General features: G+C 44.0%; 1 protein-coding gene across 2 annotated transcripts in view; it reads right to left on the bottom strand.

Annotated features, from left to right (window-relative positions):
• The window catches only part of farp1 (FERM, RhoGEF (ARHGEF) and pleckstrin domain protein 1 (chondrocyte-derived)), a 478,172-nt gene that overhangs the window by 15,619 nt on the left and 439,268 nt on the right, over positions 1-23,285 (bottom strand). The window contains exons 22-26 of one of the 2 annotated variants that reach the window (XM_070891767.1): positions 19,463-19,545; positions 17,701-17,819; positions 15,491-15,654; positions 5,661-5,768; positions 2,214-2,252 (exon numbers count right to left, since the gene is read on the bottom strand). In XM_070891767.1, the coding sequence (XP_070747868.1) occupies positions 2,214-2,252; positions 5,661-5,768; positions 15,491-15,654; positions 17,701-17,819; positions 19,463-19,545 (513 nt within the window). The remainder of the gene's footprint in view (positions 1-2,213; positions 2,253-5,660; positions 5,769-15,490; positions 15,655-17,700; positions 17,820-19,462; positions 19,546-23,285) is intronic. The other variant, XM_070891768.1, reaches the window with a different exon arrangement.

Here is a 23,285-nt window from a genome sequence, read left to right as displayed (position 1 = left end):
TGCTGATGGAATCCACCCAACAGAGTCCAAAACCGAAGCAATTTGCCCGGCACCCATGCACCGGAATGTCTCAGAACTGCACGCCTTTCTCAGGCTACTCAATTACTTTGGGAACTTTAAGCAGAATTTAAGCACGCTGCTGGAGCCTCTCCACGTGCTACTCAGAAAGGGGTGCGATTGGTTTTGGGGGGACGCCCAGGAACGCGCCTTCAATAAGGCACGCAACCCTCTGTGTTCCAACAGTGTTTTGGCTTTCTTTGATCCAGGTAAAAAGCTAGTTCTCACATGTGATACGTCAGCATACGGGGTCGGGTGCGTTTTACAACATGTCAATAGTGCGGGTAAATTACAACCCATAGCTTATGCCTCCAGGTCACTTTCGCGGGCGGAGCGCGGGTACGGAATGGTGGAGAAGGAGGCGCTCGCGTGCGCGTACGGAGTCAAAAAGATGCACCAATACCTTTTCGGGACCAAGTTCACGTTAGAAACCGACCACAAGCCCCTCACGTCCCTACTATCCGAGAGCAAGGCAATAAACGCCAACGCCTCGGCGCGCATTCAACAATGGGCACTCATGCTGGCCTCTTACGATTACACCATAAGGCACAGACTAGGCACAGACAACTGTGCCGACGCGCTTATCAGGCTACCCCTGACGACCACGGAAGGGTCTGATGAACAGGACTGTGAGATAGTCATGGCAATCAATGCCTTTGAGTCCACAGGTTCGCCCATGACGGCTTGCCAAATCAGAGCCTGGACGACCAGCGACCCCACGTTATCCCTAGTAAAAAGATGTGTCTTAACCGGTGACTGGGCAGAGGCTCGCGATGCCTGCCCCGAGGAGATCAAACTTTTCCATTGCCGCATGCATGAGCTATCACTACAAGCAGACTGCCTGATGTGGGGCAGCCGAGTAGTCATGCCTCTGCGAGGCAGAGAGGCATTTGTCCGGGATCTCCACCGCGAGCACCCGGGGATCGTTCTCATGAAGGCCATAGCCAGATCCCACGTCTGGTGGCCTGGCATTGACGCGGACTTGAAGCTCTGCGTCCAATGGTGCACCATTTGTGCCCAACTCAATAATGCCCCCAGGGAGGCCTCCCTGAGCCCCTGGCCCACCAAACCGTGGTCGCGGGTGCACGTAGACTATGCGGGCCCATTCATGGGCAAAATGTTCCTCGTAGTTGTAGATGCATTTTCAAAGTGGATCGAATGCACCATTTTAAACTCGAGCACCACCTCCACCACTGTGGAGAGCCTTGGAACCATGTTCGCAATGCACGGCATTCCTGACATATTGGTCAGTGATAATGGTCCGTGCTTCACCATCGCAGAATTCCAAGATTTTATGAGTTTCCACGGCATAAATCACGTTAAGACGGCACCGTTCAAGCCGGCCTCCAACGGCCAGGTGGAGCGAGCAGTGCAGATCATTAAACAATGCATGCTCAAAATCCAAGGTCCCACGCTGCAGGGCCATCTGTCGCGACTGCTGCTGGCATACAGATCTCGTCCGCATTCATTGACTGGAGTGCCCCCCGCGCAACTATTGATGAAACGGACGTTAAAGACAAAGCTCTCATTAATCCTTCCAGACATGCATGAAATCATTGAGGCAAAGCGCCGTAAGCTAACTGAGTACCATGACCGAAATTTGAGGGGGAGGTTGAATGAGATCGGGGACAAAGTATTTGTGCTAAACTATGGCAGGGGTCCCAAATGGCTTGCAGGGACAGTAACAGGCAAGGAAGGAAACAGGCTACTGGTGGTACAAATGGACAATGGCCAAACCTGCCAGAGGCATGTAGACCAAGTCAAAAGTAAATTTACCATCAACACTGCTGAACCAGAAGCAGACTACAATGTGGAACTCACACTACACCTGGTGGACAGACAGAGGGAACAACCTGAGGAAAGGGCAATCACAACAGACAGCCCAGGCGAGACACCAACAATCATACTGAACGAAACAGACAGCCCAGGTGAGATACCAGCAATCACACTGAAAGAAAAACAGGCACCAAGGCAAACAATTGAACCACAACTAAGACGCTCCACGTGAGAGCGTAGACCACCTGAGAGACTGAACCAATAAAGACAATAAGACCTTGGGGGAGGGTGATGTCATGTATCTCACACTACTGTACATAACTGTATCTTACCATGCTATACATGACTGTAACTAGAGATGACCTGTAACACTAGCTTACCTTACTACCAGGGGTGTACTTGCAGGAGACATCGGATACCTGTCCCAGACAGATAAATAAGGATAGGTCTCAGGCAAATGTGGCATTCGAGAGATGTGTAATAAAGATGCAGGTCCTGAGTGACCTTGACTTCAGCATGTGCCTCGTGTGAGTCTGTACTGCAGGGGCAGGACTTTACACCTTCCACCAACCACTTTAAAACTATGCCCCCTGTAATAGACCCCTCTACCAATGGAAATAGGCCCTTACTATCCACTATGTTCAGGCCCCTCAATATTTTGTACACCTCAATGAGGTCTCCTCTCAACCTCCTCTGTTCCATGAGAACAAACCCAGCCTATCTAATCTGTCCTCATAATTAAGATTCTCCATTACAGGCAGCATCCTGGTAAATCTCCTCTGCACCCTCTCGAGTGCAGTCACGTCCTTCCTATAATACGGCGACCAGAACTGCACGCAGTACTCCAGCTGTGGCCTAATCAAAGTATTATACAATTTAAGCATAACCTCCCTGCTCTTATATTCTATACTCCGGCCAATAAAGGCAAGCATTCTGTATGCCTTCTTAACCACCTTATCCACCTGGCCTGCTACTTTCAGGGATCTGTGGACAAGCACTCCAAGGTCCCTTTGTTCATCTACATTATTAAGTGGCCTCCCGCTTAATGTGTATACCCTTTCCTTATTAACCCTCCCAAAGTGCATCACCTCATACTTCTCTGAATTAAATTCCATTTGCCACTGCTCTGCCCACCAGACCAGTAGATTGATATCCTCCTGTAGCCCATGACTTTCCTCTTCATTTTAGCCAATTTTAGTGTCGCCTGCAAACTTCTTAATCATACTCCCTATATTCAAATCTAAATCGTTGATAAATACCATTAAGCAAGGGACCCAGTACTGAGCCCTGCGGAACCCCACTGGAAACATCCTTCCAGTCACAAAAACATCCATCAATTATTGCCCTTTGCTTCCTACCTCCAAGCTAATTTTGGATCCAACTTGCCACTTTGCCCTGGATCCCATGGGCTTTAACTTTCATGACCAGTCTACCATGTGGGACCTTATCAAAAGCCTTGCTAAAGTCTATATATACTACATCGTACGCACTACCCTCATCGACTCTCCTGGTTACCTCCTCAAAAAATTCAATCAGGTTAGTCAAACACGATCTTCCCTTAACAATCCGTGCTGACTGTCCCTAATTAATCCTCACCTTCCCAAATGCAGATTTATCCTGTTTTCCAGATTTTTTCCAATAATTTTCCCACCACTGAGGTTAGGCTGACAGGCCTGTAATTACTTGGCCTATCCCTTTCTCCCTTCTTAAACAAAGGTACTACATTAGCAGTCCTCCAATCCTCCGGCACCATGCCCATATCCAAAGAGGACTGGAAAATGATGGTCAAGGCTTCTGCTATTTCCTATTTTATTTTGCTCAACAGCCTGGGATGCACTTCATCCGGGCCTGGGGACTTATCTACTTTCAAAGCTGCTAAACCCCTTAAAACTTCCTCTCTCACTATATTTATTTCATCCACAATATCACACTTCTCCTTGATAGCAGTATCTGCATTGCCCCTTTCTTTTGTGAAAACAGATGCAAAGTATTCGTTAAGAACCCTCCCAACATCTTCCACCTCCACACAAAGATTACCCTCATGGTCTTCAATCGGCCCTACCCTTTCTTTAGTTACCCTCTTACTCTTAATATATTTATAGAACATCTTAGGGTTTTCCTTAATTTTACTGGCCAATAATTTCTCGTGCTCTCTCTTAGCATTCCTAATATCTTTTTTAATATTAACTTTCTATATTCCTCTGAAGATTCTATAGTATTTAGTCGTTGGTATATGACATAAGCATCCCTTTTTTTCTTAATCCTCCCCTGTAATTCCTCAGACATCCAGGGGGCTCTAGAATTATTTTTGTCAGACTTTTTCTTTAAGGGCACATGTTTGGCCTGAGCCTTCTGGATCTCCTCCTTGAATGCCTCCCACTGTCCGATACTGATTTACCTACAAGTAGCTATTTCCTGTCCACTATGGCCAAATCACTCCTTAACTTAGCAAAATTAGCTTTTCCCCAATTCGGAAATTTTATTCCAGGCCTATTCTTGTCCTTATCCATAACCAACTTGAATCTGACTGAATTATGGTCACTGGCACCCAAGTGCTCTCCCACTAATACCCCTTCAACCTGCCCAGCTTCAAAACTAAATCCAAGACCGCCCCTCTCGTGTTGGGCTTTCTACATACTGACTAAAAAAGTTCTCTTGAATGCATTTCAATAATTCCGCCCCTCTATACCCTTCACGCTAAATTTGTCCCAATCAATATTTGGACAGTTAAAATCCCCTACTATTACTACCTATGGTTTTTGGACTTCACAGCAATTTGCCTACATATTTGCTCCTCTATCTCCCTCCCACTGTTTAGGAGTCTATAATACACGCGCAGCAGTGTGATCGCCCCTTTTTTATTTTTCAATTCGACCCATATGGCTTCATTTGAAGACCCCTCTAACATATCATCCCTCCTCACCGCTGTAATAGTTTCTTTAATCAGTACCACAACACCTCTCCCCCTTTTTACTCCCCTCTCTATCTTGTCTAAAAATCTTTAGCCAGGAATATTGATCTGCCAAAACTGCCCCTCTTTCAGCCATGTTTCTGTAATGGCTATAATGTCATATTCCCAAGTGTCTACCTGTGCTCTTAGCTCATCCACCTTATTCGCTATACTCCTTGCATTAAAGTATATACCATTCAGCACAGGAAGACCTCCTTGCTTACTACATACTAAACCCTGTTTCCTCTGTCTTACAGATTCGCTTTCTAGATTCTTGCTATCCAATTTCTGCTTTACTTCCTTCCCTTTTGAATTTGTTCTCAGGTACCCATCCCCCTGCCAAGCTAGTTTAAGCTCTCCCCAACAGCACTAGCAAAACTCCCCGCGAGGATATTGGTCCCGACGCTGTTGAGGTGCAACCCATCCGGTTTGTACAGGTTCCATCTCCCCCAGAGCAGTCCCAATGCCTCAAGAATTTTAAGTCCTCCTTCCTACACCAACTTTCCAGCCACGTGTTCATCCTCTCTATCCTTCTATTCTTATACTCATTAGCACCGGTGGTACCGCTAGTAACCCGGAGATTACTCCCTTTGAGGTCCTACCCTTTAATTTTCTTCCTAGTTCCCTAAATTCTTCCTGTAGGACCTCATCCCTCATTTTACCTATGTCGTTGGTCCTGATATGGACCACGACCTTTAGCTGTTTACCCTCCCTCCCCAGGATGCCCTGCATCCCCCCTGTGACATCCTTGACCCTGGCACCAGGGAGGCACTAAACCATTTGGGAGTGACGTCAATGGCCGCAGAAATGCCTATCTGTCCTTGGACACAGCATATTCAATCCCTTGAATGCTTGTGCGCTCCAGTGTGTGACTCACCTGATGCGATTTGTAGAAAAAGAGGCAGAAGTTGGTAAAGACCACCCAAAGCTTTTGCCAGCCGTTGCTGTTCTTGAATTTCCTCAGCAAATTTCCAGACAGCTGATTCTGATGTGGGAGGAAACCACAAATAACGTGAGATAAAATAAACAAAATGTTACAAGGCAAAGTAAGGAGAGATATTACACAATAAAAACAGGACAGATGTGGTAAGAATGCTACCCACTAGTGAAATCACACTGCTGATGGGGTCTCTTTTTAGCAAAGGAGAACTTGTGGCTATTGATATTGGCCAATACTTGCATTCAACTAGGGTTGCCAACTCTCCGGGATTGGCCTGGAGTCTCCAGGAATTGAAGATTAATCTCCTGGACACTGCTGCGAGCAAATGCCCAGGAGGAAATTCATAGAAGGCATTAAAGAAAAATTATCTTTGAACACTTGTTTATTAATTATTGGGGATGGGGTTGGGGATAGGCCATTTGATTGGGCGGGGCGTCAGGTCATATGAAGAAGCCTCCAGGAATACATCCAATCAGAGTTGGCAACCCAAATCAACTGCAGAACTTTAACCAAATTCAAGTCTCTTAAGATCACTAGTATTTCCCGAAGTGAAGGGAAAACTGTAAATTAGTTATTCAACAAAATATAAAGCTGAAGAGCGGTTTGTTGTGAATAATTGCTTGACAGCCTCAGCTCACTTGAGGAAATACTACTGGATGATCCTAGTCATGTAGAGAACACATTTATTTATTGAGACGTTTTCCAAACGTGGCCAACTCTCCGTTATTAAGATGGAAGCACAGCTTCATTGTGACCCGATACTCTAGCAAACATTCACCCTCGGTTACGAAGACTCGGGTTTTTTGGGGGTTTGTCTCGTACATCAATCGCAATCAGCTACTTAATACCACGCTGCCTTCTGTTGCCCATTAACGCAGAAACTCTCCATTCTAACTACCATTGTCGGGAGAAGTTATTGAGTGGTTAGATTCAGTTTAAACTGACTGGGATCTTATTTTTTAATAAATAGAGGCTTCTCAATTACTGACAAAGCATTGTGACTGTGCCTTAGAATGTGATTGACCTTCCTCTTGTATGTTGGAGCATTGCCAACTATTGTGTGTACAAATTGAACCAGCTCCTTGGTTTTACGTTTAATAAAGTTAGACGATCATTATTTGCAGTCATGAGTTTATTCATTAAAAAACACGGAACTAAAGTTAGAGATAACTGCTAAACGTGTCCCACGAGGCTTTCTTTACAAGCGAATCACAAACTATCTGATTATATATGCTTATTTTTCATTATTTCAGATGCTACACCATGTTTACTTTTAAGGATGCAACTGCTGCCAACGAACAGCAAGTTGTGTAGAAGTATTCTGCACATGCACACTTCAGGCTCGTTAAATAAAATGTTTACAATGATGGGGAGGGACTGGGCTCTGGGGAAAAGTGCCGGGGTGGGGGTGGGCTCATGTAAAACGAACCCAGAAACATCATGCTTCCGGTTCTAGATGAATGCGCCATACACTTCTGTGCAGGGTCTGCTCGTTGGCAGCAGTCACTCTGTACTTTTAAGCCTAGCTCCTTTGCACATCATCCTTTCTATATTGTTGATGTATCCAGTCCTATTTTACTTCATGACATGCAGTAAGTTCTGCTTCAAGTTACTTGGGTTTAAAATGCTCAAATTATATTCTTGTTCTGGCTAACTCAACTGGATTCAAGTTACAGAAACCCAGTCATATTTTCTGATTGAGATTCCACTTGGCCCTCAAATAGTTTGCAATTTTTCGCTTACATTTTTCATTTATTTTCCCCCCATCTTTGGAACTGTGGTTGACCTCCTTTATGGTTTAAAGACTTGACCTACAGTTCCAATGATGGCTCAGATTTTTTGGTGTAGAACTGCACAGTGAAGACGAGAGGATTCCAAGCTTTGTCAAGTAAACAAATCTCAATCAGGGTAGCTACAATTGGACTTCTGGGCTGAGGAGGTGCAAAACTAACTAGGGATCCCATTTCTGATCGCCATCCAGTGATTGCCACTGGAATGTATTACACAGAAATTACAGCACAGAAACAGGCCGTTCGGCCCAACTGGTTCGTGCCGGTGTTTATGCTCCACACGAGCCTCCTCCCACCCCTCTTCATCTCACCCTATCAGCATATCCTTCTATTCCTTTCTCCCTCATGCACTTATCTAGCTTCCCCTTAAATGCATCTATGCTATTCGCCTCAACCACTCCCTGTGGTAGCAAGTTCCACATTCTCACCACTCATTGGGTAAAGAAGTTTCTTCCTAATTCCCGTTTGCATTTATTAGTGACTATCTTATATTGATTGACCTTAGTTTTGGATTTCCTCACAAGTGGAAACATCCTCTCTACATTTACCTTATCAAACATATCTACACTATCTATACATACATAGATATCAGATGACACCTTTCCTGTTGAACTACATTTGGGTATTATTTTGCCAGTATTTAAATAAAGTGAACTTATTTAATTGACAGTCACTAAAAGTTACTGGCATTGTAAAGTATTATGTGAGACACCCCACAGAAAGGGACAAGAAGTTACATCTGTGGAAGAGCAATTTTATTGCTTTGTTTTTGTGACTGTAGTTCGGAGTGGAATTACACTGTAAATTTTGCATTGCTGTGAGTCGGTTATGGTTTGACAACAACACTAAATTTGCATAGTTTAAATCCAACCTAACTGGACTCAAGTCTAGAGCATTTTGTCTAGGGTTGGGGCAGGCACCAACTCTGGTTTAGTGTTGCCAACCCTCCAGGATTGCCCTAGAGTCTCCAGGAATTAAAGGCGAATCTTCAGGACACTGCTGCGAGTAAAACCCGGGAGAAAAATCACAGGGGCTTTTAAAAAAAAATTGCGTTTTTAAAATAATTTTTTGAACACTTTTGTTTGCTAGTCATAAAAGTATTGGACATGGGGGTTAAAGGCTGTTTGACTGACAGTCAACAACCATCAAATTGGGTAATGAAGATGCACTGCAGCAACTCACCAAGGCTTCTTTGGCAGCATCTCCCAAACCCGCGACCTGTACCACCGAGAATGGCAAGGGCAGCAGGAGCAGGGGAACCCCACCACCTCCAAGTCACATCATCCTGACTTGGAAATATATCAGCTGTTCCTTCATTGTCGCTGGGTCAAAATCTTGGAACTCCCTCCCTAACAGCACTGTGGGAGCACCTTTAGCACACGGACTGCAGTGGTTCAAGAAGGCAGCTCACCATCACCTTCTCAAGGGCAGCTAGGGATGGGCAATAAATGCTGGCCATGCCAGCGACACCCACATCCCGAGAATGAATTAAAAAATATTTTTTATACTTTCCGATTGGCATGTTAAGGCGGTATCTCGTGAGGATGAACATGTCAGGCCATCAAAGGTTGGGAGTGGGAGCAGGGATGGGGGCAGAGGCGCTGGTTGGGGACATCTGCTAAAATCTTCAGGAATATGCACAGCCGGAGTTGGCGACCCTAATCTGGATTAAGGCTGAAGCTTCAATGATGAAGCAAAACCACTTCACACTTATGCTAGAGTTACAGCTGTAAGAGAACAGAATAAGGGGACCGTCCATTTAAAATGGAGATGAGGAGGAATTTCTTCTCTCAGATGGTCATGAATCTTTGGAATTATCTACTCCAGAGAACTGTGGGAGCGGATCCATTGAATATATGCAAGACTGAGATAGACAGATACTTGAACTACAGGGGAGTGAAGGGTTATGGGGAACAGGCAAGAAAGTGGAGTTAAGGCTACTATCAGATCAGCCATGATCTTATTGAATGTGGAGCAGGCTCAAGGGGCCAAATGGCCTACTCCTGTTCCTATTATTTTATGTTCTTATGTAACAGTCTTCAGTACACATTTGAACACTGAACCACACTGCAAGCTCCTTTTTTTTTTAGCCATACCGTCAGTGGGAAGCAAGTGAATGGAGGCCTGGCGTTTCCATATCGGGTGGAAGGAGAATGGTTAAGCTTGCTTGTTCACCTCTCAGCGTCACTAGCAGTGAGTAACCAAATTGAGGAAATTGAGTGTAAGGAGACAGCTGACAAAGGAGGATGGGAGTGAACACAAAAGGAAAAAAATATATATTATTCCACTGGGATCGTTCTCCTTAGAACAGCGAAGGATAAGGAGAGATTGGATCGAGATGTTCAAAATTATGAGGGGTTTTGATAGGTTAGATGGGGAGAAACTGTTTCCACTGGCGGCTGGGTCAGTAACCAGAAGACACAGATTTAAGGCAATCGGCAAAAGAACCAGAGGGGAGATGAGGAGAATTTTTTGTCTTACGTAGTGAGTTATGATGATCTGGAATGCGCTGCCTGAAAGGGTGGTGGAAGCAGTTTCAATAATAACTTTCAAAAGGGAGTTAGATAAATACTTAAAAAATGAAAAAAAACGGGCAGGGCTATGGGGAAAGAGCAGGAGGAGTGGGACTAATTGGATAGCTCTTTCAGAGAGCCGTCACAAGCACGATGGGCCGAATGGCCTCCTTCTGTGCTGTATCATTCTGTGATCTCACAACATCTAACTTAACAAAAAAAACTCAACTAGATTATGTTGTTCCATCACGGAAAATATGTTGTTTGCCAGAAGTCAGTCAAGCAGTGGAATACATATGAAGCTGTCCAGTTTTCTCATATAAGATACTGCAAGTCCATATATTGTGGTATGTTAGTTTAAATATGTCCATACTACGTAATAGGGCACATAACATTTTAAAATTTCACATTATTGCAATTTGTAACTACTATAGGTGGAAGTGTTAAACATGTTTGTGAAAATAATTCAAACTGACCCAGAAAAATATAATAAATTGATTTTTCAATGAGAAGTGTCACATTCTCAAGTCAGTGAGATTCCTCGTGCTATAGTTTGAAGTCAAACAGGTAAATGAAACAGACATCAGAAAAATGGTATCACAGTCCACAAAATAAACTGCTGTTTTCCTTTAATGAGACACAACTAAATTTAAATTCCTCATATGTCCATGGACAGATATCCTGCCTCTTGTTCAAGCCCCAAAAATAATTAGTCAATTTAATTTCAGCTTGACTATGTAATTGAGCCTCCAGTTTTGACAGAACCAACTGTTACGCCAACCAATGGAAAGCCAGCAAAACAAAGGTTTCGCAATTTAAATACTGCCTTGTTTGCTAAAACCAAGTGCCTTGGTAGTTGGTCGGTTTATTTTTTTTATCGTACTGTTACCTCGATAATCCTGACGAAATCATAAAAGGAGAGACTCTGCATTCGATACCAGCAGACATGAGATATGGCAAGAGGCCGTTGATTATTGGTCTGTCCAGAGGGGAGTGAGGCAGAGTCACTAACAGTGGAGACTTCTTCCAGCACACCAGCAAGGCAACAAGAACAAAGGGAGAGAAGACAGAGACAGACTGTAAACTATGCAGGGAGTAAAAGGAAGGACGAACAAGCTTAGTAAATGAGTTGAATTTAGGGTTGCCAACTCTCCAGGATTGTCCTGGAGTCTCCAGGAATCACAATTGATCTCTGGGGGCACTGCTGCCAGCAAAAACCCAGGATAGAAATCGTCAGGACATTAAAAGACAGTGGGTTTTTTTAATGTTCCTGCGAACACTTTCACTTGTTAGTTCCGTGAAAAGAAACATTGGACATGGGGAATAAAGGGCTGTTTGGCTGAAATTGAGAATCATCCAATTGCGTAACGTTCGCATTTCAATTGGCCGTGGGAAGGCAGGGTGCCTCGACGATGTGTTGACTGACCAATGGTGGGAGGGGGGGGAGCGGCAGTAGACAGGAGGTCATGCGATGAGACCTCCAGGAATAGGGCCAACCAGAGTTGGCAACCCTAGTTGTAATATGCACAAAAATATGTCCATCTGTGCAGCAAGAACAAGGGTTAGATCTTGACAGGATGCCTGGAAAATAAAATGCTTTAAAAAGGAGCCAAACCAATTTTATTTTAAGGACTTGTTACAAGATTTCAACCAGAATCTATGCGATTTCTTTTTTAAAAAACCAAAGCAACCTGCCCATTTCATTAATTATTAGTGGTGTGGAACGTGGCTGCCAGATCTGTGACATGCACAAGGCTAGATATCACTGTCAACATAAAGCATAAAGCACAGCAACAGGCCATTCGGCCCAACTGCTCCATGCCGGTGTTTATGCTCCACACGAGCCTCCTCCGAACCCTCTTCATCTCACCCCATCAACATAACTGTCTATTCCTTTCTCCCTCATGTGTTTATCCAGCTTCCCCTTAAAGGCATCTATGCTATTCGCCTCAACCACCCCCTGTGGTAGCGAGTTCCACATTCTCACCACTCTCTGGGCAAAGAAGTTTCTCCTGAATTCCCCATTGGATTTATTAGTGACTATCTTATATTGATGGCCCCTAGTTCTGGTCTCTCCCACAAGTGGAAACATATTCTCTATGTCTACCTGATCATAATTTTAAAGCCCTCTATCAGGTCACCCCTCAGCCTTCTACATCAGCAAGCGAATACCTAACGTATTCCTTTAGCCACCGTTTAAAATGGGCTAACATCGCTATTAAAATAGTGGACAGAGGAATGTGAAAAGAATGTGTTAAACATTGCCTCTGTTGAAACAGTAATTTCTCGCCCCCAAACACAGCAGGCAGCAGGAATGCCCAAGATATTGCTTTTATATCCATTCGGACATGGAAGAGTTACATTTAAAGGGAGGGTTACACATGAGATCAGAGTCCGCCTTGACCTTATTGACCTAAGAAAGTTGCCCTGCAATCGTAGAATCATAGAAATTTATGGCACAGAAGGTGGCCATTCGGCCCATCGTGTCTGCGCCAGTTGAGCAAGAGTTATCTAGCCTAATACCACTTCCATAGCCCTGTAGGTTACGGCACTTCAATGATGAATTGAAAACAAATGGAGAAACATTCAGAATTAAATAGGGAATAAGTATTTTAAAAACTCATTAATTTATCAGTCGGTTTGGTTAACCTTTAAATGAATCTAGCCTGAAAGTAGCATGCTCTCAGTTTAACAAATAAGTCATGCTATTCTTAAAATAACATTGGTTCAGCCCAAAGAAGAACAGAAACAGGTGTGGTGAAATACTGTGGAGGAGGTGCCATGATATCAGAGAGTTCATTAGTTTCAGACATTTAGCAGAGAGAATTACTTTGCTAATGTGTGGGAAGAACAAATAAGATGTGACACAAAGGACATACACCAGTGTGTTTCCAGAAAGCCAGAGAAGGTTTTCCCAAAGAAGGGAAAACACGTTACGTTATTACAAGTTACGACTTGAATTCCACAAAAAACAGGATTCTTCAGACAGGCAGAGAGACAAGGGAGTTCTTCCAACTTATTCATTATTCCCCGTGCTGGGAATATTTTTGATTACTGGGCCATTGGTTATTAGAGTTGGGCACAGTGGATTAGGGAATGACTTTACATTGGCTTTGTGTAGCACATACATTGTATTATGAAACAAAAACAGCTCAGGTATATTGGATGCATTCTTGCCTCTCATTAAGATTTTGGAGTTTTTCCAAATTGTTACAAAATGCTCCAAACCCTTAATTTTAGCCTCCTCTCCCTCTACACACATTTAAGTCCCAATGGTATTAGACAACTTACATTATTAGTACTAAGCAAATTGAAAACCACATCATACCATATATCCACTGTTACAACCCAAATTCATGATTTATTTTTTCTAAATCTACTCCTGATTGTTTAAAAACTCCCCAAGCTCTATGTCACACTGAATCCTGGCAATAAAGTATATTTCAAATCCAAGTTAATAACTGCTTTAAAAATCTGACAAGTAATGGACCTCTCAGCGGCATTGTGTTTTTATAAAGTTTGAAATTTTATACATGGATCTTCAATTCTATTGACAACATTTGTGTCATCGTTGTTCATGTATCATGAGTTGATTGCAAGCCACACTCCTTGTGTTGCCTGGTCAACCCATGACACCATTAGCTCGAGGAGACAATTAGCACAAAGCGAAAGGAGACATTTTATTTTGAACAACACGATACAAAGTTTAGGCTCAAGATGGCTGGGAAATTCCTCCGAGCTGCTCCCACTCCACCGGCATCACTTCGTCAGAATTGCGGCATAAACAGGAGCTCTGAGGAATTTCATAGAATCGAACAGCACAGAAGGAGGCCATTCGGCCCATCGTGCCTGTGCTGGCTCTGTGAAAGAGCTATTCAATTAGTCCCACTCCCTCTGCTCTTTCCCCATAGCCCTGCACATTTTTCCTTTTCAAGTATTTATTCAATTCCCTTTTGAAAGTTACTATTGAATCTGCTTCCACCGTCCTTTCAGGCAGCGCATTACAGATCATAACTCACTGCGTGAAAAAACATTTCTCTTCATTTCCACCCCTGGTTCTTTTGCCAATTATCATACCACCCATCCCAAGTTCTGAATGAATTTCCAATTTGTAATTCGATCCATTTTGACTTCAGAAGCCACAGAGGATAGATCTCCCCAAAAGCCATCAAGTTCCAGCCAAAGTCTATTACCCTAGCAGCATAAGTGCATCGCTCCCCCAGCCGAAGACACTTACCCCAGCACATGTGCTGCCTCCCACAGCCCAAGTCCATTACCCCAGCGTAAGTGCATCTCTCCGCCAGCTGAAGACCTTTACCCCAGCAAACCCTCCGCCAGCTCAAGACCCTTACCCAAGCCCAACCTTACCCACCCCCCCCCCCAACAGATGGGGCATTAAGTGCAGATTGTTAACGGGTTTATTGGGTATGAAGTGAATAGTGACAGTGTCGTGACTTCTGGATTTCATCCACCACAACAATGTCCCTTGTAACATACGCACTGAGCTTGCATGCACCAGGGGATAGGAAGAACGTGATCCGTCTTCTCTGAGTTCCCTCTCTCCCCTCCGATCTCCTCCCCCCACCTGTATCTCTCTCTTCCCCCCCACCCCTCTGCCCCAGGCTCTCTCTCTCCCTCCCACCCCCAAGCTCTCTCTTCCCCACCCCCCAAGTTCTCTCTCCTCCATGCTCTCTATCCCCCCCTCAAGCTCTCTCTCTTCCCCCCTCAAGCTCTCTCTCTCTCTTCAGCCCCCCCCCCCAAGCTCTCTCTCTCTCTGCCCCACTCCCCCCAAGCTCTCTCTCTCTCTCTGCCCCACTCCCCACAAGCTCTCTCTCCTTGACTGCCTGCGTCTCACCCTCCCCGTCTGCCAGCCGCTCTCCCCGGCATTGTGGGAAGCTCGGGGCTTGGCGGATCCATTCGGCTGCTCAGTGGAGGCAACGTGGTGTTGGACGCATGCGCAGAAAAGGGTTAGGGTAAATTGCGCTGTGGGGAGGGGGGAGCGGAGTCAGTGATATTTGTCCTAACTCTCGATTCTGCGCATGCATCAGGAGACCCATGCGCAGAAGGGAGACTGAAGTTTCATGTTCAGCCATGAACTCATTGAATGGCGGTGCAGGATAGAAGGGCTGAATGGCCTGCTCCTGCACCTATTTTCTATGTTTCTATGTTAGTATAAATAGTTATTCCGTTATCTTAAATCTGTGTCCTCTGGATACCAGCCCTTCTGTTTCAGTTTCTCCCTATCAAAATCCTTCATAATTTTTGAACGCCTCTTATTAAATCGAATTTCCTGCCCAGTGCTTTTGCCCTGGATCTCATTGCTTGTCAGAATTTTGAAAGTATGGAGTTGGATACAAGATTTATTTTAATGGTCATGGAATTCATTGAATTTTGTTTTCAAATCTGCAGGTGTCACATTGTCAAGAGATTCAGATGTACACTTTTATCTTGAGATGGCTTGTACCTCCACAGCAATACTATAATCCACCATTGAGACACTGGTGTTTCTGTGCCAGCAGACGTGCATTGTGGTATTGCCACGATGGGGCGATTGTCTCTCAAGAGAGGTCCTTGAGGCACTTAGATCATCTTCAGATTCCTGCTCTACAGATGTCTCATCGGACGATTCTAAAGAATTGATTGAAAAGTCCTTTAAAACTTTATAATAATCCAGCAACACTGTCAACTTCTAGGTAAGCTTCCATCTAAATCAACGAGAGACATTAAGATCAGAAAAAACAGTTAAAGGATCTTGGGGAGACCGCATCGCAAAAGGTAAAATTCAACAGGAAGATACAGCAGCCCAGTTTGCTCAGTTACAGTGTGAGCAAAGATATTCTGGGTTTCAGCGTCCATTAGTAGTTTGAGATTGCACCCACATTCGAGGCTGAAATTTGAAACTAATTGAATGGCTTCAAAGCAGGAGATTGAATCTTTATTTAAAAAAAAATGAAATTTGACTTATTTTATCAAACTGCATAACTATCTACATGGCATTAAAAACATGTGTGATGGTTGGGGATGGAGTTAATGATGGATCAGTGTTAAACATCCTTCCCCCTGCTCCCAAGTAATTGACCATGGTATGCTGGGTGCCGACTCATTACTTTGCCTTCAAGAGGGAGCTGGATCGTTTCCTGGCCGGGAGCAGAGATGACATTATGTAGAAGCTCAGTGACTGTACAGATAACACTTGGCCCATGTGATCCCCTGGACTGGTTTCCATCACCTGAAGGGGGGTCGGAGAGGAATTTTCCAGGGTATTTTTCCCTTTATTGGCCATGGGTCTTAGAAATGGTCAACAGTGTATTATTTATTGCCTTCTGTGGTGGTCAGGAGAGCATGGTGGTGCATAATACCATGTACAAGGGTCATTGTTTTTCCTGTGGCACTCTATCCCATTCACGGCATGCACAATTTTTCGTTTGTAGGAGAGTTAAGGTTGTGGCGGAGTAGAGGGAGCAATAAGCGACCAAAAATTATTTGATGTTGAAGAGTTAATTTATGGGGACAGGTTGACAGGACTTTTACTCCTTTGAGTGTAGAAGATTAAGTGGTGATCTTACTCACATGTTTAAGATGATTAAAGGAGTTGATAGGGTCGATGGAGAGATATTATTTCCTCTGATGGGGTGAGTCCAGAACAAGGGGGCATAATCTTAAAATTAGAGCCATTCCGTTCAGGGGTGACGTCAGGAAGCATTTCTTCACACAGAGGGTGGGGGAAATCCGTAACTCCCTCGCCACCAAAAGCTGTGGATGCTGGGGGTCAATTGAAAATTTCAAAACTGAGTTTGATAGATTTTTGTTGGGTAAGGGTATTACAGGTTACAGAACCAAGGCGGGTAGATGGAGTTAAGATAGTCCGCCTAATCGAATGGCGGAACAGGCTCGAGGAGCTGAATGGCCTCCTCCTGTTCCTATCTTCCGAACACTGTGTGTCAAAAATGGTCAAATGTTCTGTTCCTCACCATTGTTTAGTACAACAAAAAAAAGACTCTTTCTAATGTGGCAGATGGTAAAATGGGCATATCATTCACGAACTCGTGAGAGAACTCTAAAACAAGGTAGGTAGCCTTGACTGGTAATCATGTGCAGGAGAATCTCGGAGGCACGGGGCAAAGGCGAGAGGAACAACCGCACACTTGGTACAGCAAATCAGCAAGAAACTGAAGTCTGACCTCCGCACGCAGGCCTACTCGCCTGGGACTTGGATTTGGGATCATGTTCCCAAGCAGTCATTATCCTACTAAGAAGCCAGTCAATAGTGTCTTTTTTTCGCAGACTCAGAATCAATTAAGATGGCTGAAGGACGAAAAGAGTGCATAAAACTTTTCAAAGGGGCATTGTATTTACAGAGAGGCATTTCCCGAACCTTGTCATGTTTTCACATACTAGCCCCAAATTACATAATTCTGTGTCATTCAGAGATCATTATATTGCACACGATGTTCTCAGGCGCTGTGATTATGACGTTGGTTCGTCTGCCAATGGTGGCCTCTTCAAAAGAAATTCAATAAATGTGTCCAAATCAGAGATTCAAAAATGGGGGCTCTAATTTTATTGTAGATTTCAGTGAAGTCCAATGAAAAACCTGGACTAGTGAACACTGTAGCTCAAAAAAACATATAGTAGCCAAGCCTAAGAATTGGTTTTAGCATAGAATTCACTTACTATTGAGTCCATCACTAGGGCTGGGAGTCATCAGTTCACTGGCTGATCCATTGCATTGCTGGGAGAGATCAATAGCCATTTGCAAATCCTCAATCCATTTGTCCATCTCTACCCGTGCACTGATGGAAAAAAGTTAGACGTACAATTTTATTCAAATCAAGTGTGTAAGGTATTTGGTTAAGAATTCATAGCGTGACTGGCTAAGCCACTCACAAACCTGTGGGCATACTCTCAGGTGCATACACTACAACATGCAAACTACGACTGGTGATCACAAAGTCTTGTGGATAGCTTGCTCTTCCTGTCCATTAAATACTTTACTTCCTGTGTCACAATTTTGGAATATCGCTACGTCAGTCACATGTTAACCCATAACAACTGCAAACTGCATATACCTTGCATTATGACTTACCTTTCATTCATTGAGCTCAGTTGTGAAGTTTGAAAAAAATGTATTCCTTCATGGGATGTGTGCCGGATTGCCCATCCCAAATTGCCCTTGAGAAGGTGGTGGTGAGCCACCTTCTTGAACCGCTGCAGTCTGTGTGGTGAAGGTGCCTGGACAGTGTGGCTTGCTAGGCCAAAGGGTAATTAAGAGTCGACCACATTGCTCTGGGTCTGGAGTCACTTATAGGCCAGGCTGGGTAGTGACAGCAGATTTCCTTCCTTAAAGGGCATTCATGAACCAGATATGGTCACCAGTATTGCTACTAGCTTTTTAATTCCAGATTTATTAAGTGACTGAATTTAAATCCCCAGTGGTAGGATTTGAACTCACATCCCCGGATTATTATTCCAGGCCTCTGGATTACTGGTCCAGTAACATAACCACTCGGCTACCGTACCCCTATGGTTAAAAACACAGACTTGTCTCAGCTCACTTATGAGCAAGGGCATGGCTCAAGAGGGTACCTGGTGCTTATGCAACAGCAACCTAGCATAGGTCTTTATTTTAAGGACCGAAGAGGGTATGGAAAGAAAATTGCGGGGATTTAAAAAAAAAAATTAATTATTAAATAGACTTCCTGCATACATCTGGCAACATGATACGTAGATTTACGAGAATGATACCTGGACTCCAAAGGTTAAATTACGAGGAGAGATTACACAAATTAGGGTTGTATTTCTGGGCGCGGGATAACCGGGCGCGGGATAACCGGGGCGCATGAAAACAAACTCCTGTTGCAGCAATATGAGGTCAATATGAATTTGGGGGTTTTCAAAGCAAAGTGTACTCACACGGGTTTAGAAAAAAAAATGGCACCTGGACAAAAGATGGTTAACACACGAATGGGAGTTATTTTCCCCAAAGACACTGCTTTTCTATTTTTTCTACCAAAGTGGGTAACTTCATATTTCTCCACAGTATATTCCATTTGCCATGGTCTTGCCCACACACTTAGACTGTTTATATCCCGTTGAAGTCTCTTTGCATCCTCCTCGCAATTTACATTCCCACATAGCTTTATATCATCAGCAAACTTGGATATATTATATTTGGTCCCCTCATCCAAATCATTGAGGCCCAAGCACAGATCCGTGCAGCACCCCACTAGTTACAGCCTGCCAACCCAAAAATGACCCGTTTATTTCTATTCTCTGTTTTCTGTCCATTAATCAATCTCAATCCATGCTAGTATATTACCCTCAATCCCATGAGTCCGAATTTTGTTTCATAACCTCTTGTGTGGCACCTTATCGAATGCCTTCTGCAAATCCAAATATACTTCAAGAATATAACCTGAAGGAAGCTAAACCCTACCTGGCAGCTACGACAATGGACTGCCGTTGTGCATTGAGAGTGAAACAGTGAGGGACTGACCATTCATCTTCACTTTCTTCAATCTAAAAAGGAAAAGATAAAACCTGTTAAATGCATGGAGTCTTCATGTCAAACGAATAGCGCTAGAATTGGAAGGAATCTTATCCAGAGTTAAAATGAGAAGTAGCGAGTGCAGGAAATCTGAAATAGAAAGAAAAAAAAGCCCGCCAGAAATGAGCAGCTGGTCCTGATGAAGGATCCCACTGAAATTGTTAGTCTGTCTTTTGGTTTCCAGGTGTCGGCTCGCTTGTACACGTATAGCTCTGCATTGAGCAATGGCACTAATGTTGGGTTTCCTGTTGAGCTTCGCGGTGAGGCTTCCCAACGATGCTCCCCACATCTTATAATAGGAAAACCCTTTTGAGCCAGGCAATAGGACTGATTACATTTGCTGGGGAGACCAGAACTAGGGGCCACCAATATAAGATAGTCACTAATAAATCCAATAGGGAATTCAGGAGAAACTTCTTTACCCAGAGAGTGGTGAGAATGTGGAACTCGCTACCACAGGGAGTGATTGAAGCGAATAGTATAGATACATTTAAGGGGAAGCTAGATAAGTACATGAGGGAGAAAGGAATGAAAGAATATATAGATAGGGTGAGATGAAGAGGGGTGGGAGGAGGCTCAAGTGGAGCATAAACCCCGGCACGGACCAGTTAGGCCGAATGGCCTGTTTCTTGTAACATTCTAAGAATTCTATTTGAATTCAAAAGTGCGACAAATAATGTTTCTTGTGGCCCTCATAGATTCCATTCTTAAAGTCCATAAGATGATTAAATCCTTGATTTTTAAATAGTTCTTTGTAGAATCAGAGAATGGTTACAGCACGGAAGGAGGCCATTCGGCCCATTGAGCCTGTGCCGGCTCTCTGCAAAAGCAGCTCAGCTAGTCCCACTCCCCCGCCTTTCCCCGTAGCCCTGCAATTTCTTTTCTTCAGGTACTTAACCAATTCCCTTTTGAAAATCACGATTGAATCTGCCTCTACCACTCTCTCAGGCAGTGCACTCCAGATCCTAACCACTTGCTGCATACATTTTTTTCCTCATGTCGCCTTTGGTTCTTCTTCTGCCAATCACCTTCAATCTGTGTGCTCTGGTTCTCAACCCTTCCTCCAATGGGAACAGTTTCTCTCTATCTACTCCATCCAGACCCCTCATGATTTTGAACACCTCTATCAAATCTCCTCTCAACTTTTTCTGCTCTAAGGAGAACAACCCCAGCTTCTCCAATCTATCCACATAACTGAAGTCCCTCGTCCCTGGAACAAGGACACACACCAGACTAACTTGCTGTTCCTGCCCAAAAAGAGGTGAAAAAAAGGGAGTTAAAATTGGGTGACAAGGCCAACTGCTGCATTCGTGCCCCAAAACTAAATTTCTCTTCCTTTCCCCCCACCCCTTGGTGTCTGGCCTTCCCCGCCCGCCACACGGAAATGCCGGCGGGAGTGCGAGACCTGGACTAATGACCCATTGTCATCCTGTCCGGTCCTGCCCTTCCCCGGAATTACCAGGTGGCAGATGGTGGCAGGCCTAGGGTAGCAGGGCTCACAGCGTTGAACTCTGCAACCAGAGAAAAGAGAGAGAGGGAGAGTAAAAGAAATAAAGAACTTGCCTTTCCATCGCACCTTGCACAAACTCAGGACAAAGGTACGTGGTTGGGAGTGAGAGTAGACAGCTCTGATTGGACAGATTTCATCACATGACTTCCCGACCCACCCGGTCAAACAGGCTTTTTACACCATCTCCCACGTTTTTATAACTAATAAATATAAGCGTTGAAAGAAAATGGAAAATATTGCCCCGATGATTTTAAACCTCGAGCCTGTTCCGCCATTCAATGAGATCATGGCTGACCTGCGATCTAACTCCATATGGGCCACATCCCTTAATACCTTTGGTTAACAGAAAGCTATCAATCTCTGATTTAAAATTAACAATTGATCTAGCATCAATTGCCGTTTGTGGAAGAGAGTTTCAAACTTCTACCAACCTGTGTGTGTAGAAGTGTTTCCTAATTTCACTCCTGAAAGGTCTGACTCTTAATTTTTAGACTATTCCCCCTAGTCCTGGACTCCCCAGCCAGCAGAAATAGTTTCTCTCTATCTACCCTATCTGTTCCCCTTAATGTCTTGAAAAGTTCGATTAGATCATCCCTTAACCTTCCAAATTCTCGGGAATACAACCCTAATTTGTGTAATCTCGCCTCGTAATTTAACCCTTGGAGTCCGGATATCATTCTGGTAAACCTACGCTGCATTCCCTCCAAAACCAATATATCCTTCCTAAGGTGTGGTGCCCAGAATTGCTCACAGTACTCCAGGTGTGATCTTACCAGGGCTTTGTATAGCTGCAGTATAACCTCTACCCCCTTGTACTCTAGTCCTCCAGATATAAAGACCAGCATCCCATTAGCCTTTTTGATTATTTTCTGTACCTGTTCATGACATTTTAATGATCTATGTACCTGGACCTCCACTGGTTTGAGCTTTTCACCATTTAGAAAGTACCCTGCTCTATCCTTTTTAGGTCCAAAGTGATGACCTAACATTTGCCTACATTGAAATCCATTTGCCACAGTTTTGTCCATTCACTTAATCTGCCGATATCTCTGTGTAATGTTATGCTTCCATCTACACTGCCGCCGCTATCAATGTGTCACCATCAAATTTAGATATGTGGCATTTAAGACTTGTGCTGGCGACAGGGCAGGGAGCAGAATTTTGGTTGCGTTGGAAAACCACCACAAAAAGGAAAATCAATCCTGCTGTTTGTGTGATCTCAGCATTACAAGAAGCTTTATTTACCCGGGAGGGAGGCCAGCAGTCAACCCAGAAGCTTCTGACAATGCATCTCTCATTCCTCAACAACAATTTGATTTATATTGCACCTTTAATATAGTAAAGTGTCCCAAGGCGCTTCTCAGGAGCATCGATCAGACAAATTTTGACACGGAGCCATGCAAAGAGATACTAGAACAGGTGAGCAAAAGCTTGATCAAAGAGGTAGGTGTAATGCATTTGCTTCATGGGTTCTTTGCTTAAGAATTCATAGCAGCACATTGCTATTAAGAACTAGTTGGTTTATTAGCAAAGGTTTAATAATCACACTACACATTACCAATTCATCCACAAGGCTCACAACTGCATACCTCATCGTGGATGACCTAGACCCAACTGTCCTAGGGCGAGTGTTTGCTAGTGCTGTTGGGGAGGAGTTAAATTAATATGGCAGGAGGATGGGAATCAATGCAGGGAGACAGAGGGAAACAAAATGGAGACAAAAGCAAAAGACAGAAAGGAGATGAGTAAAAGTGGAGGGCAGAGAAACCCAAGGCAAAAAACAAAAAGGGCCACTGTACAGCAAAATTCTAAAGGGTCAAAGTGTAATAAAAAGGCAAGCATGAAAGCTCAGTGCCTCAATGCAAGGAGTATTCAGAACCCAGGAGAGGGCTCTGAGCTAGTTAGAGTGGGTGAGAGCTCAGATGAACAGGACCCCAAGAAAGAATGCAAAAGGCAGGAGGCAACAAAGCAGAGTAGGACTGGGGTAAGTGTAAACAACAAGGAGATAGGAAGGGACAATATGTATGAATATAAAGGAGCTGCAGGAGGGGTCAAAACTAAAAATCATGGTTTAAAAACTAGTATTAAAACACTCTACCTAAACGCATGCAGCATTCGAAATAAAGTAAATGAGTTGACGGCACAATCATTGCAAATGGGTATGATTTGGTGGCCATTACAGAAATGTGGTTGCAGGGGGCC

The sequence above is a fragment of the Pristiophorus japonicus genome, chromosome 10, assembly GCF_044704955.1.
Source record: "Pristiophorus japonicus isolate sPriJap1 chromosome 10, sPriJap1.hap1, whole genome shotgun sequence".
NCBI classification, from domain to species: Eukaryota; Metazoa; Chordata; class Chondrichthyes; family Pristiophoridae; genus Pristiophorus; species Pristiophorus japonicus.
The sequence above is the reverse complement of the archived record's forward strand: the minus strand, read 5'-3'. Positions and strand labels throughout refer to the sequence as shown.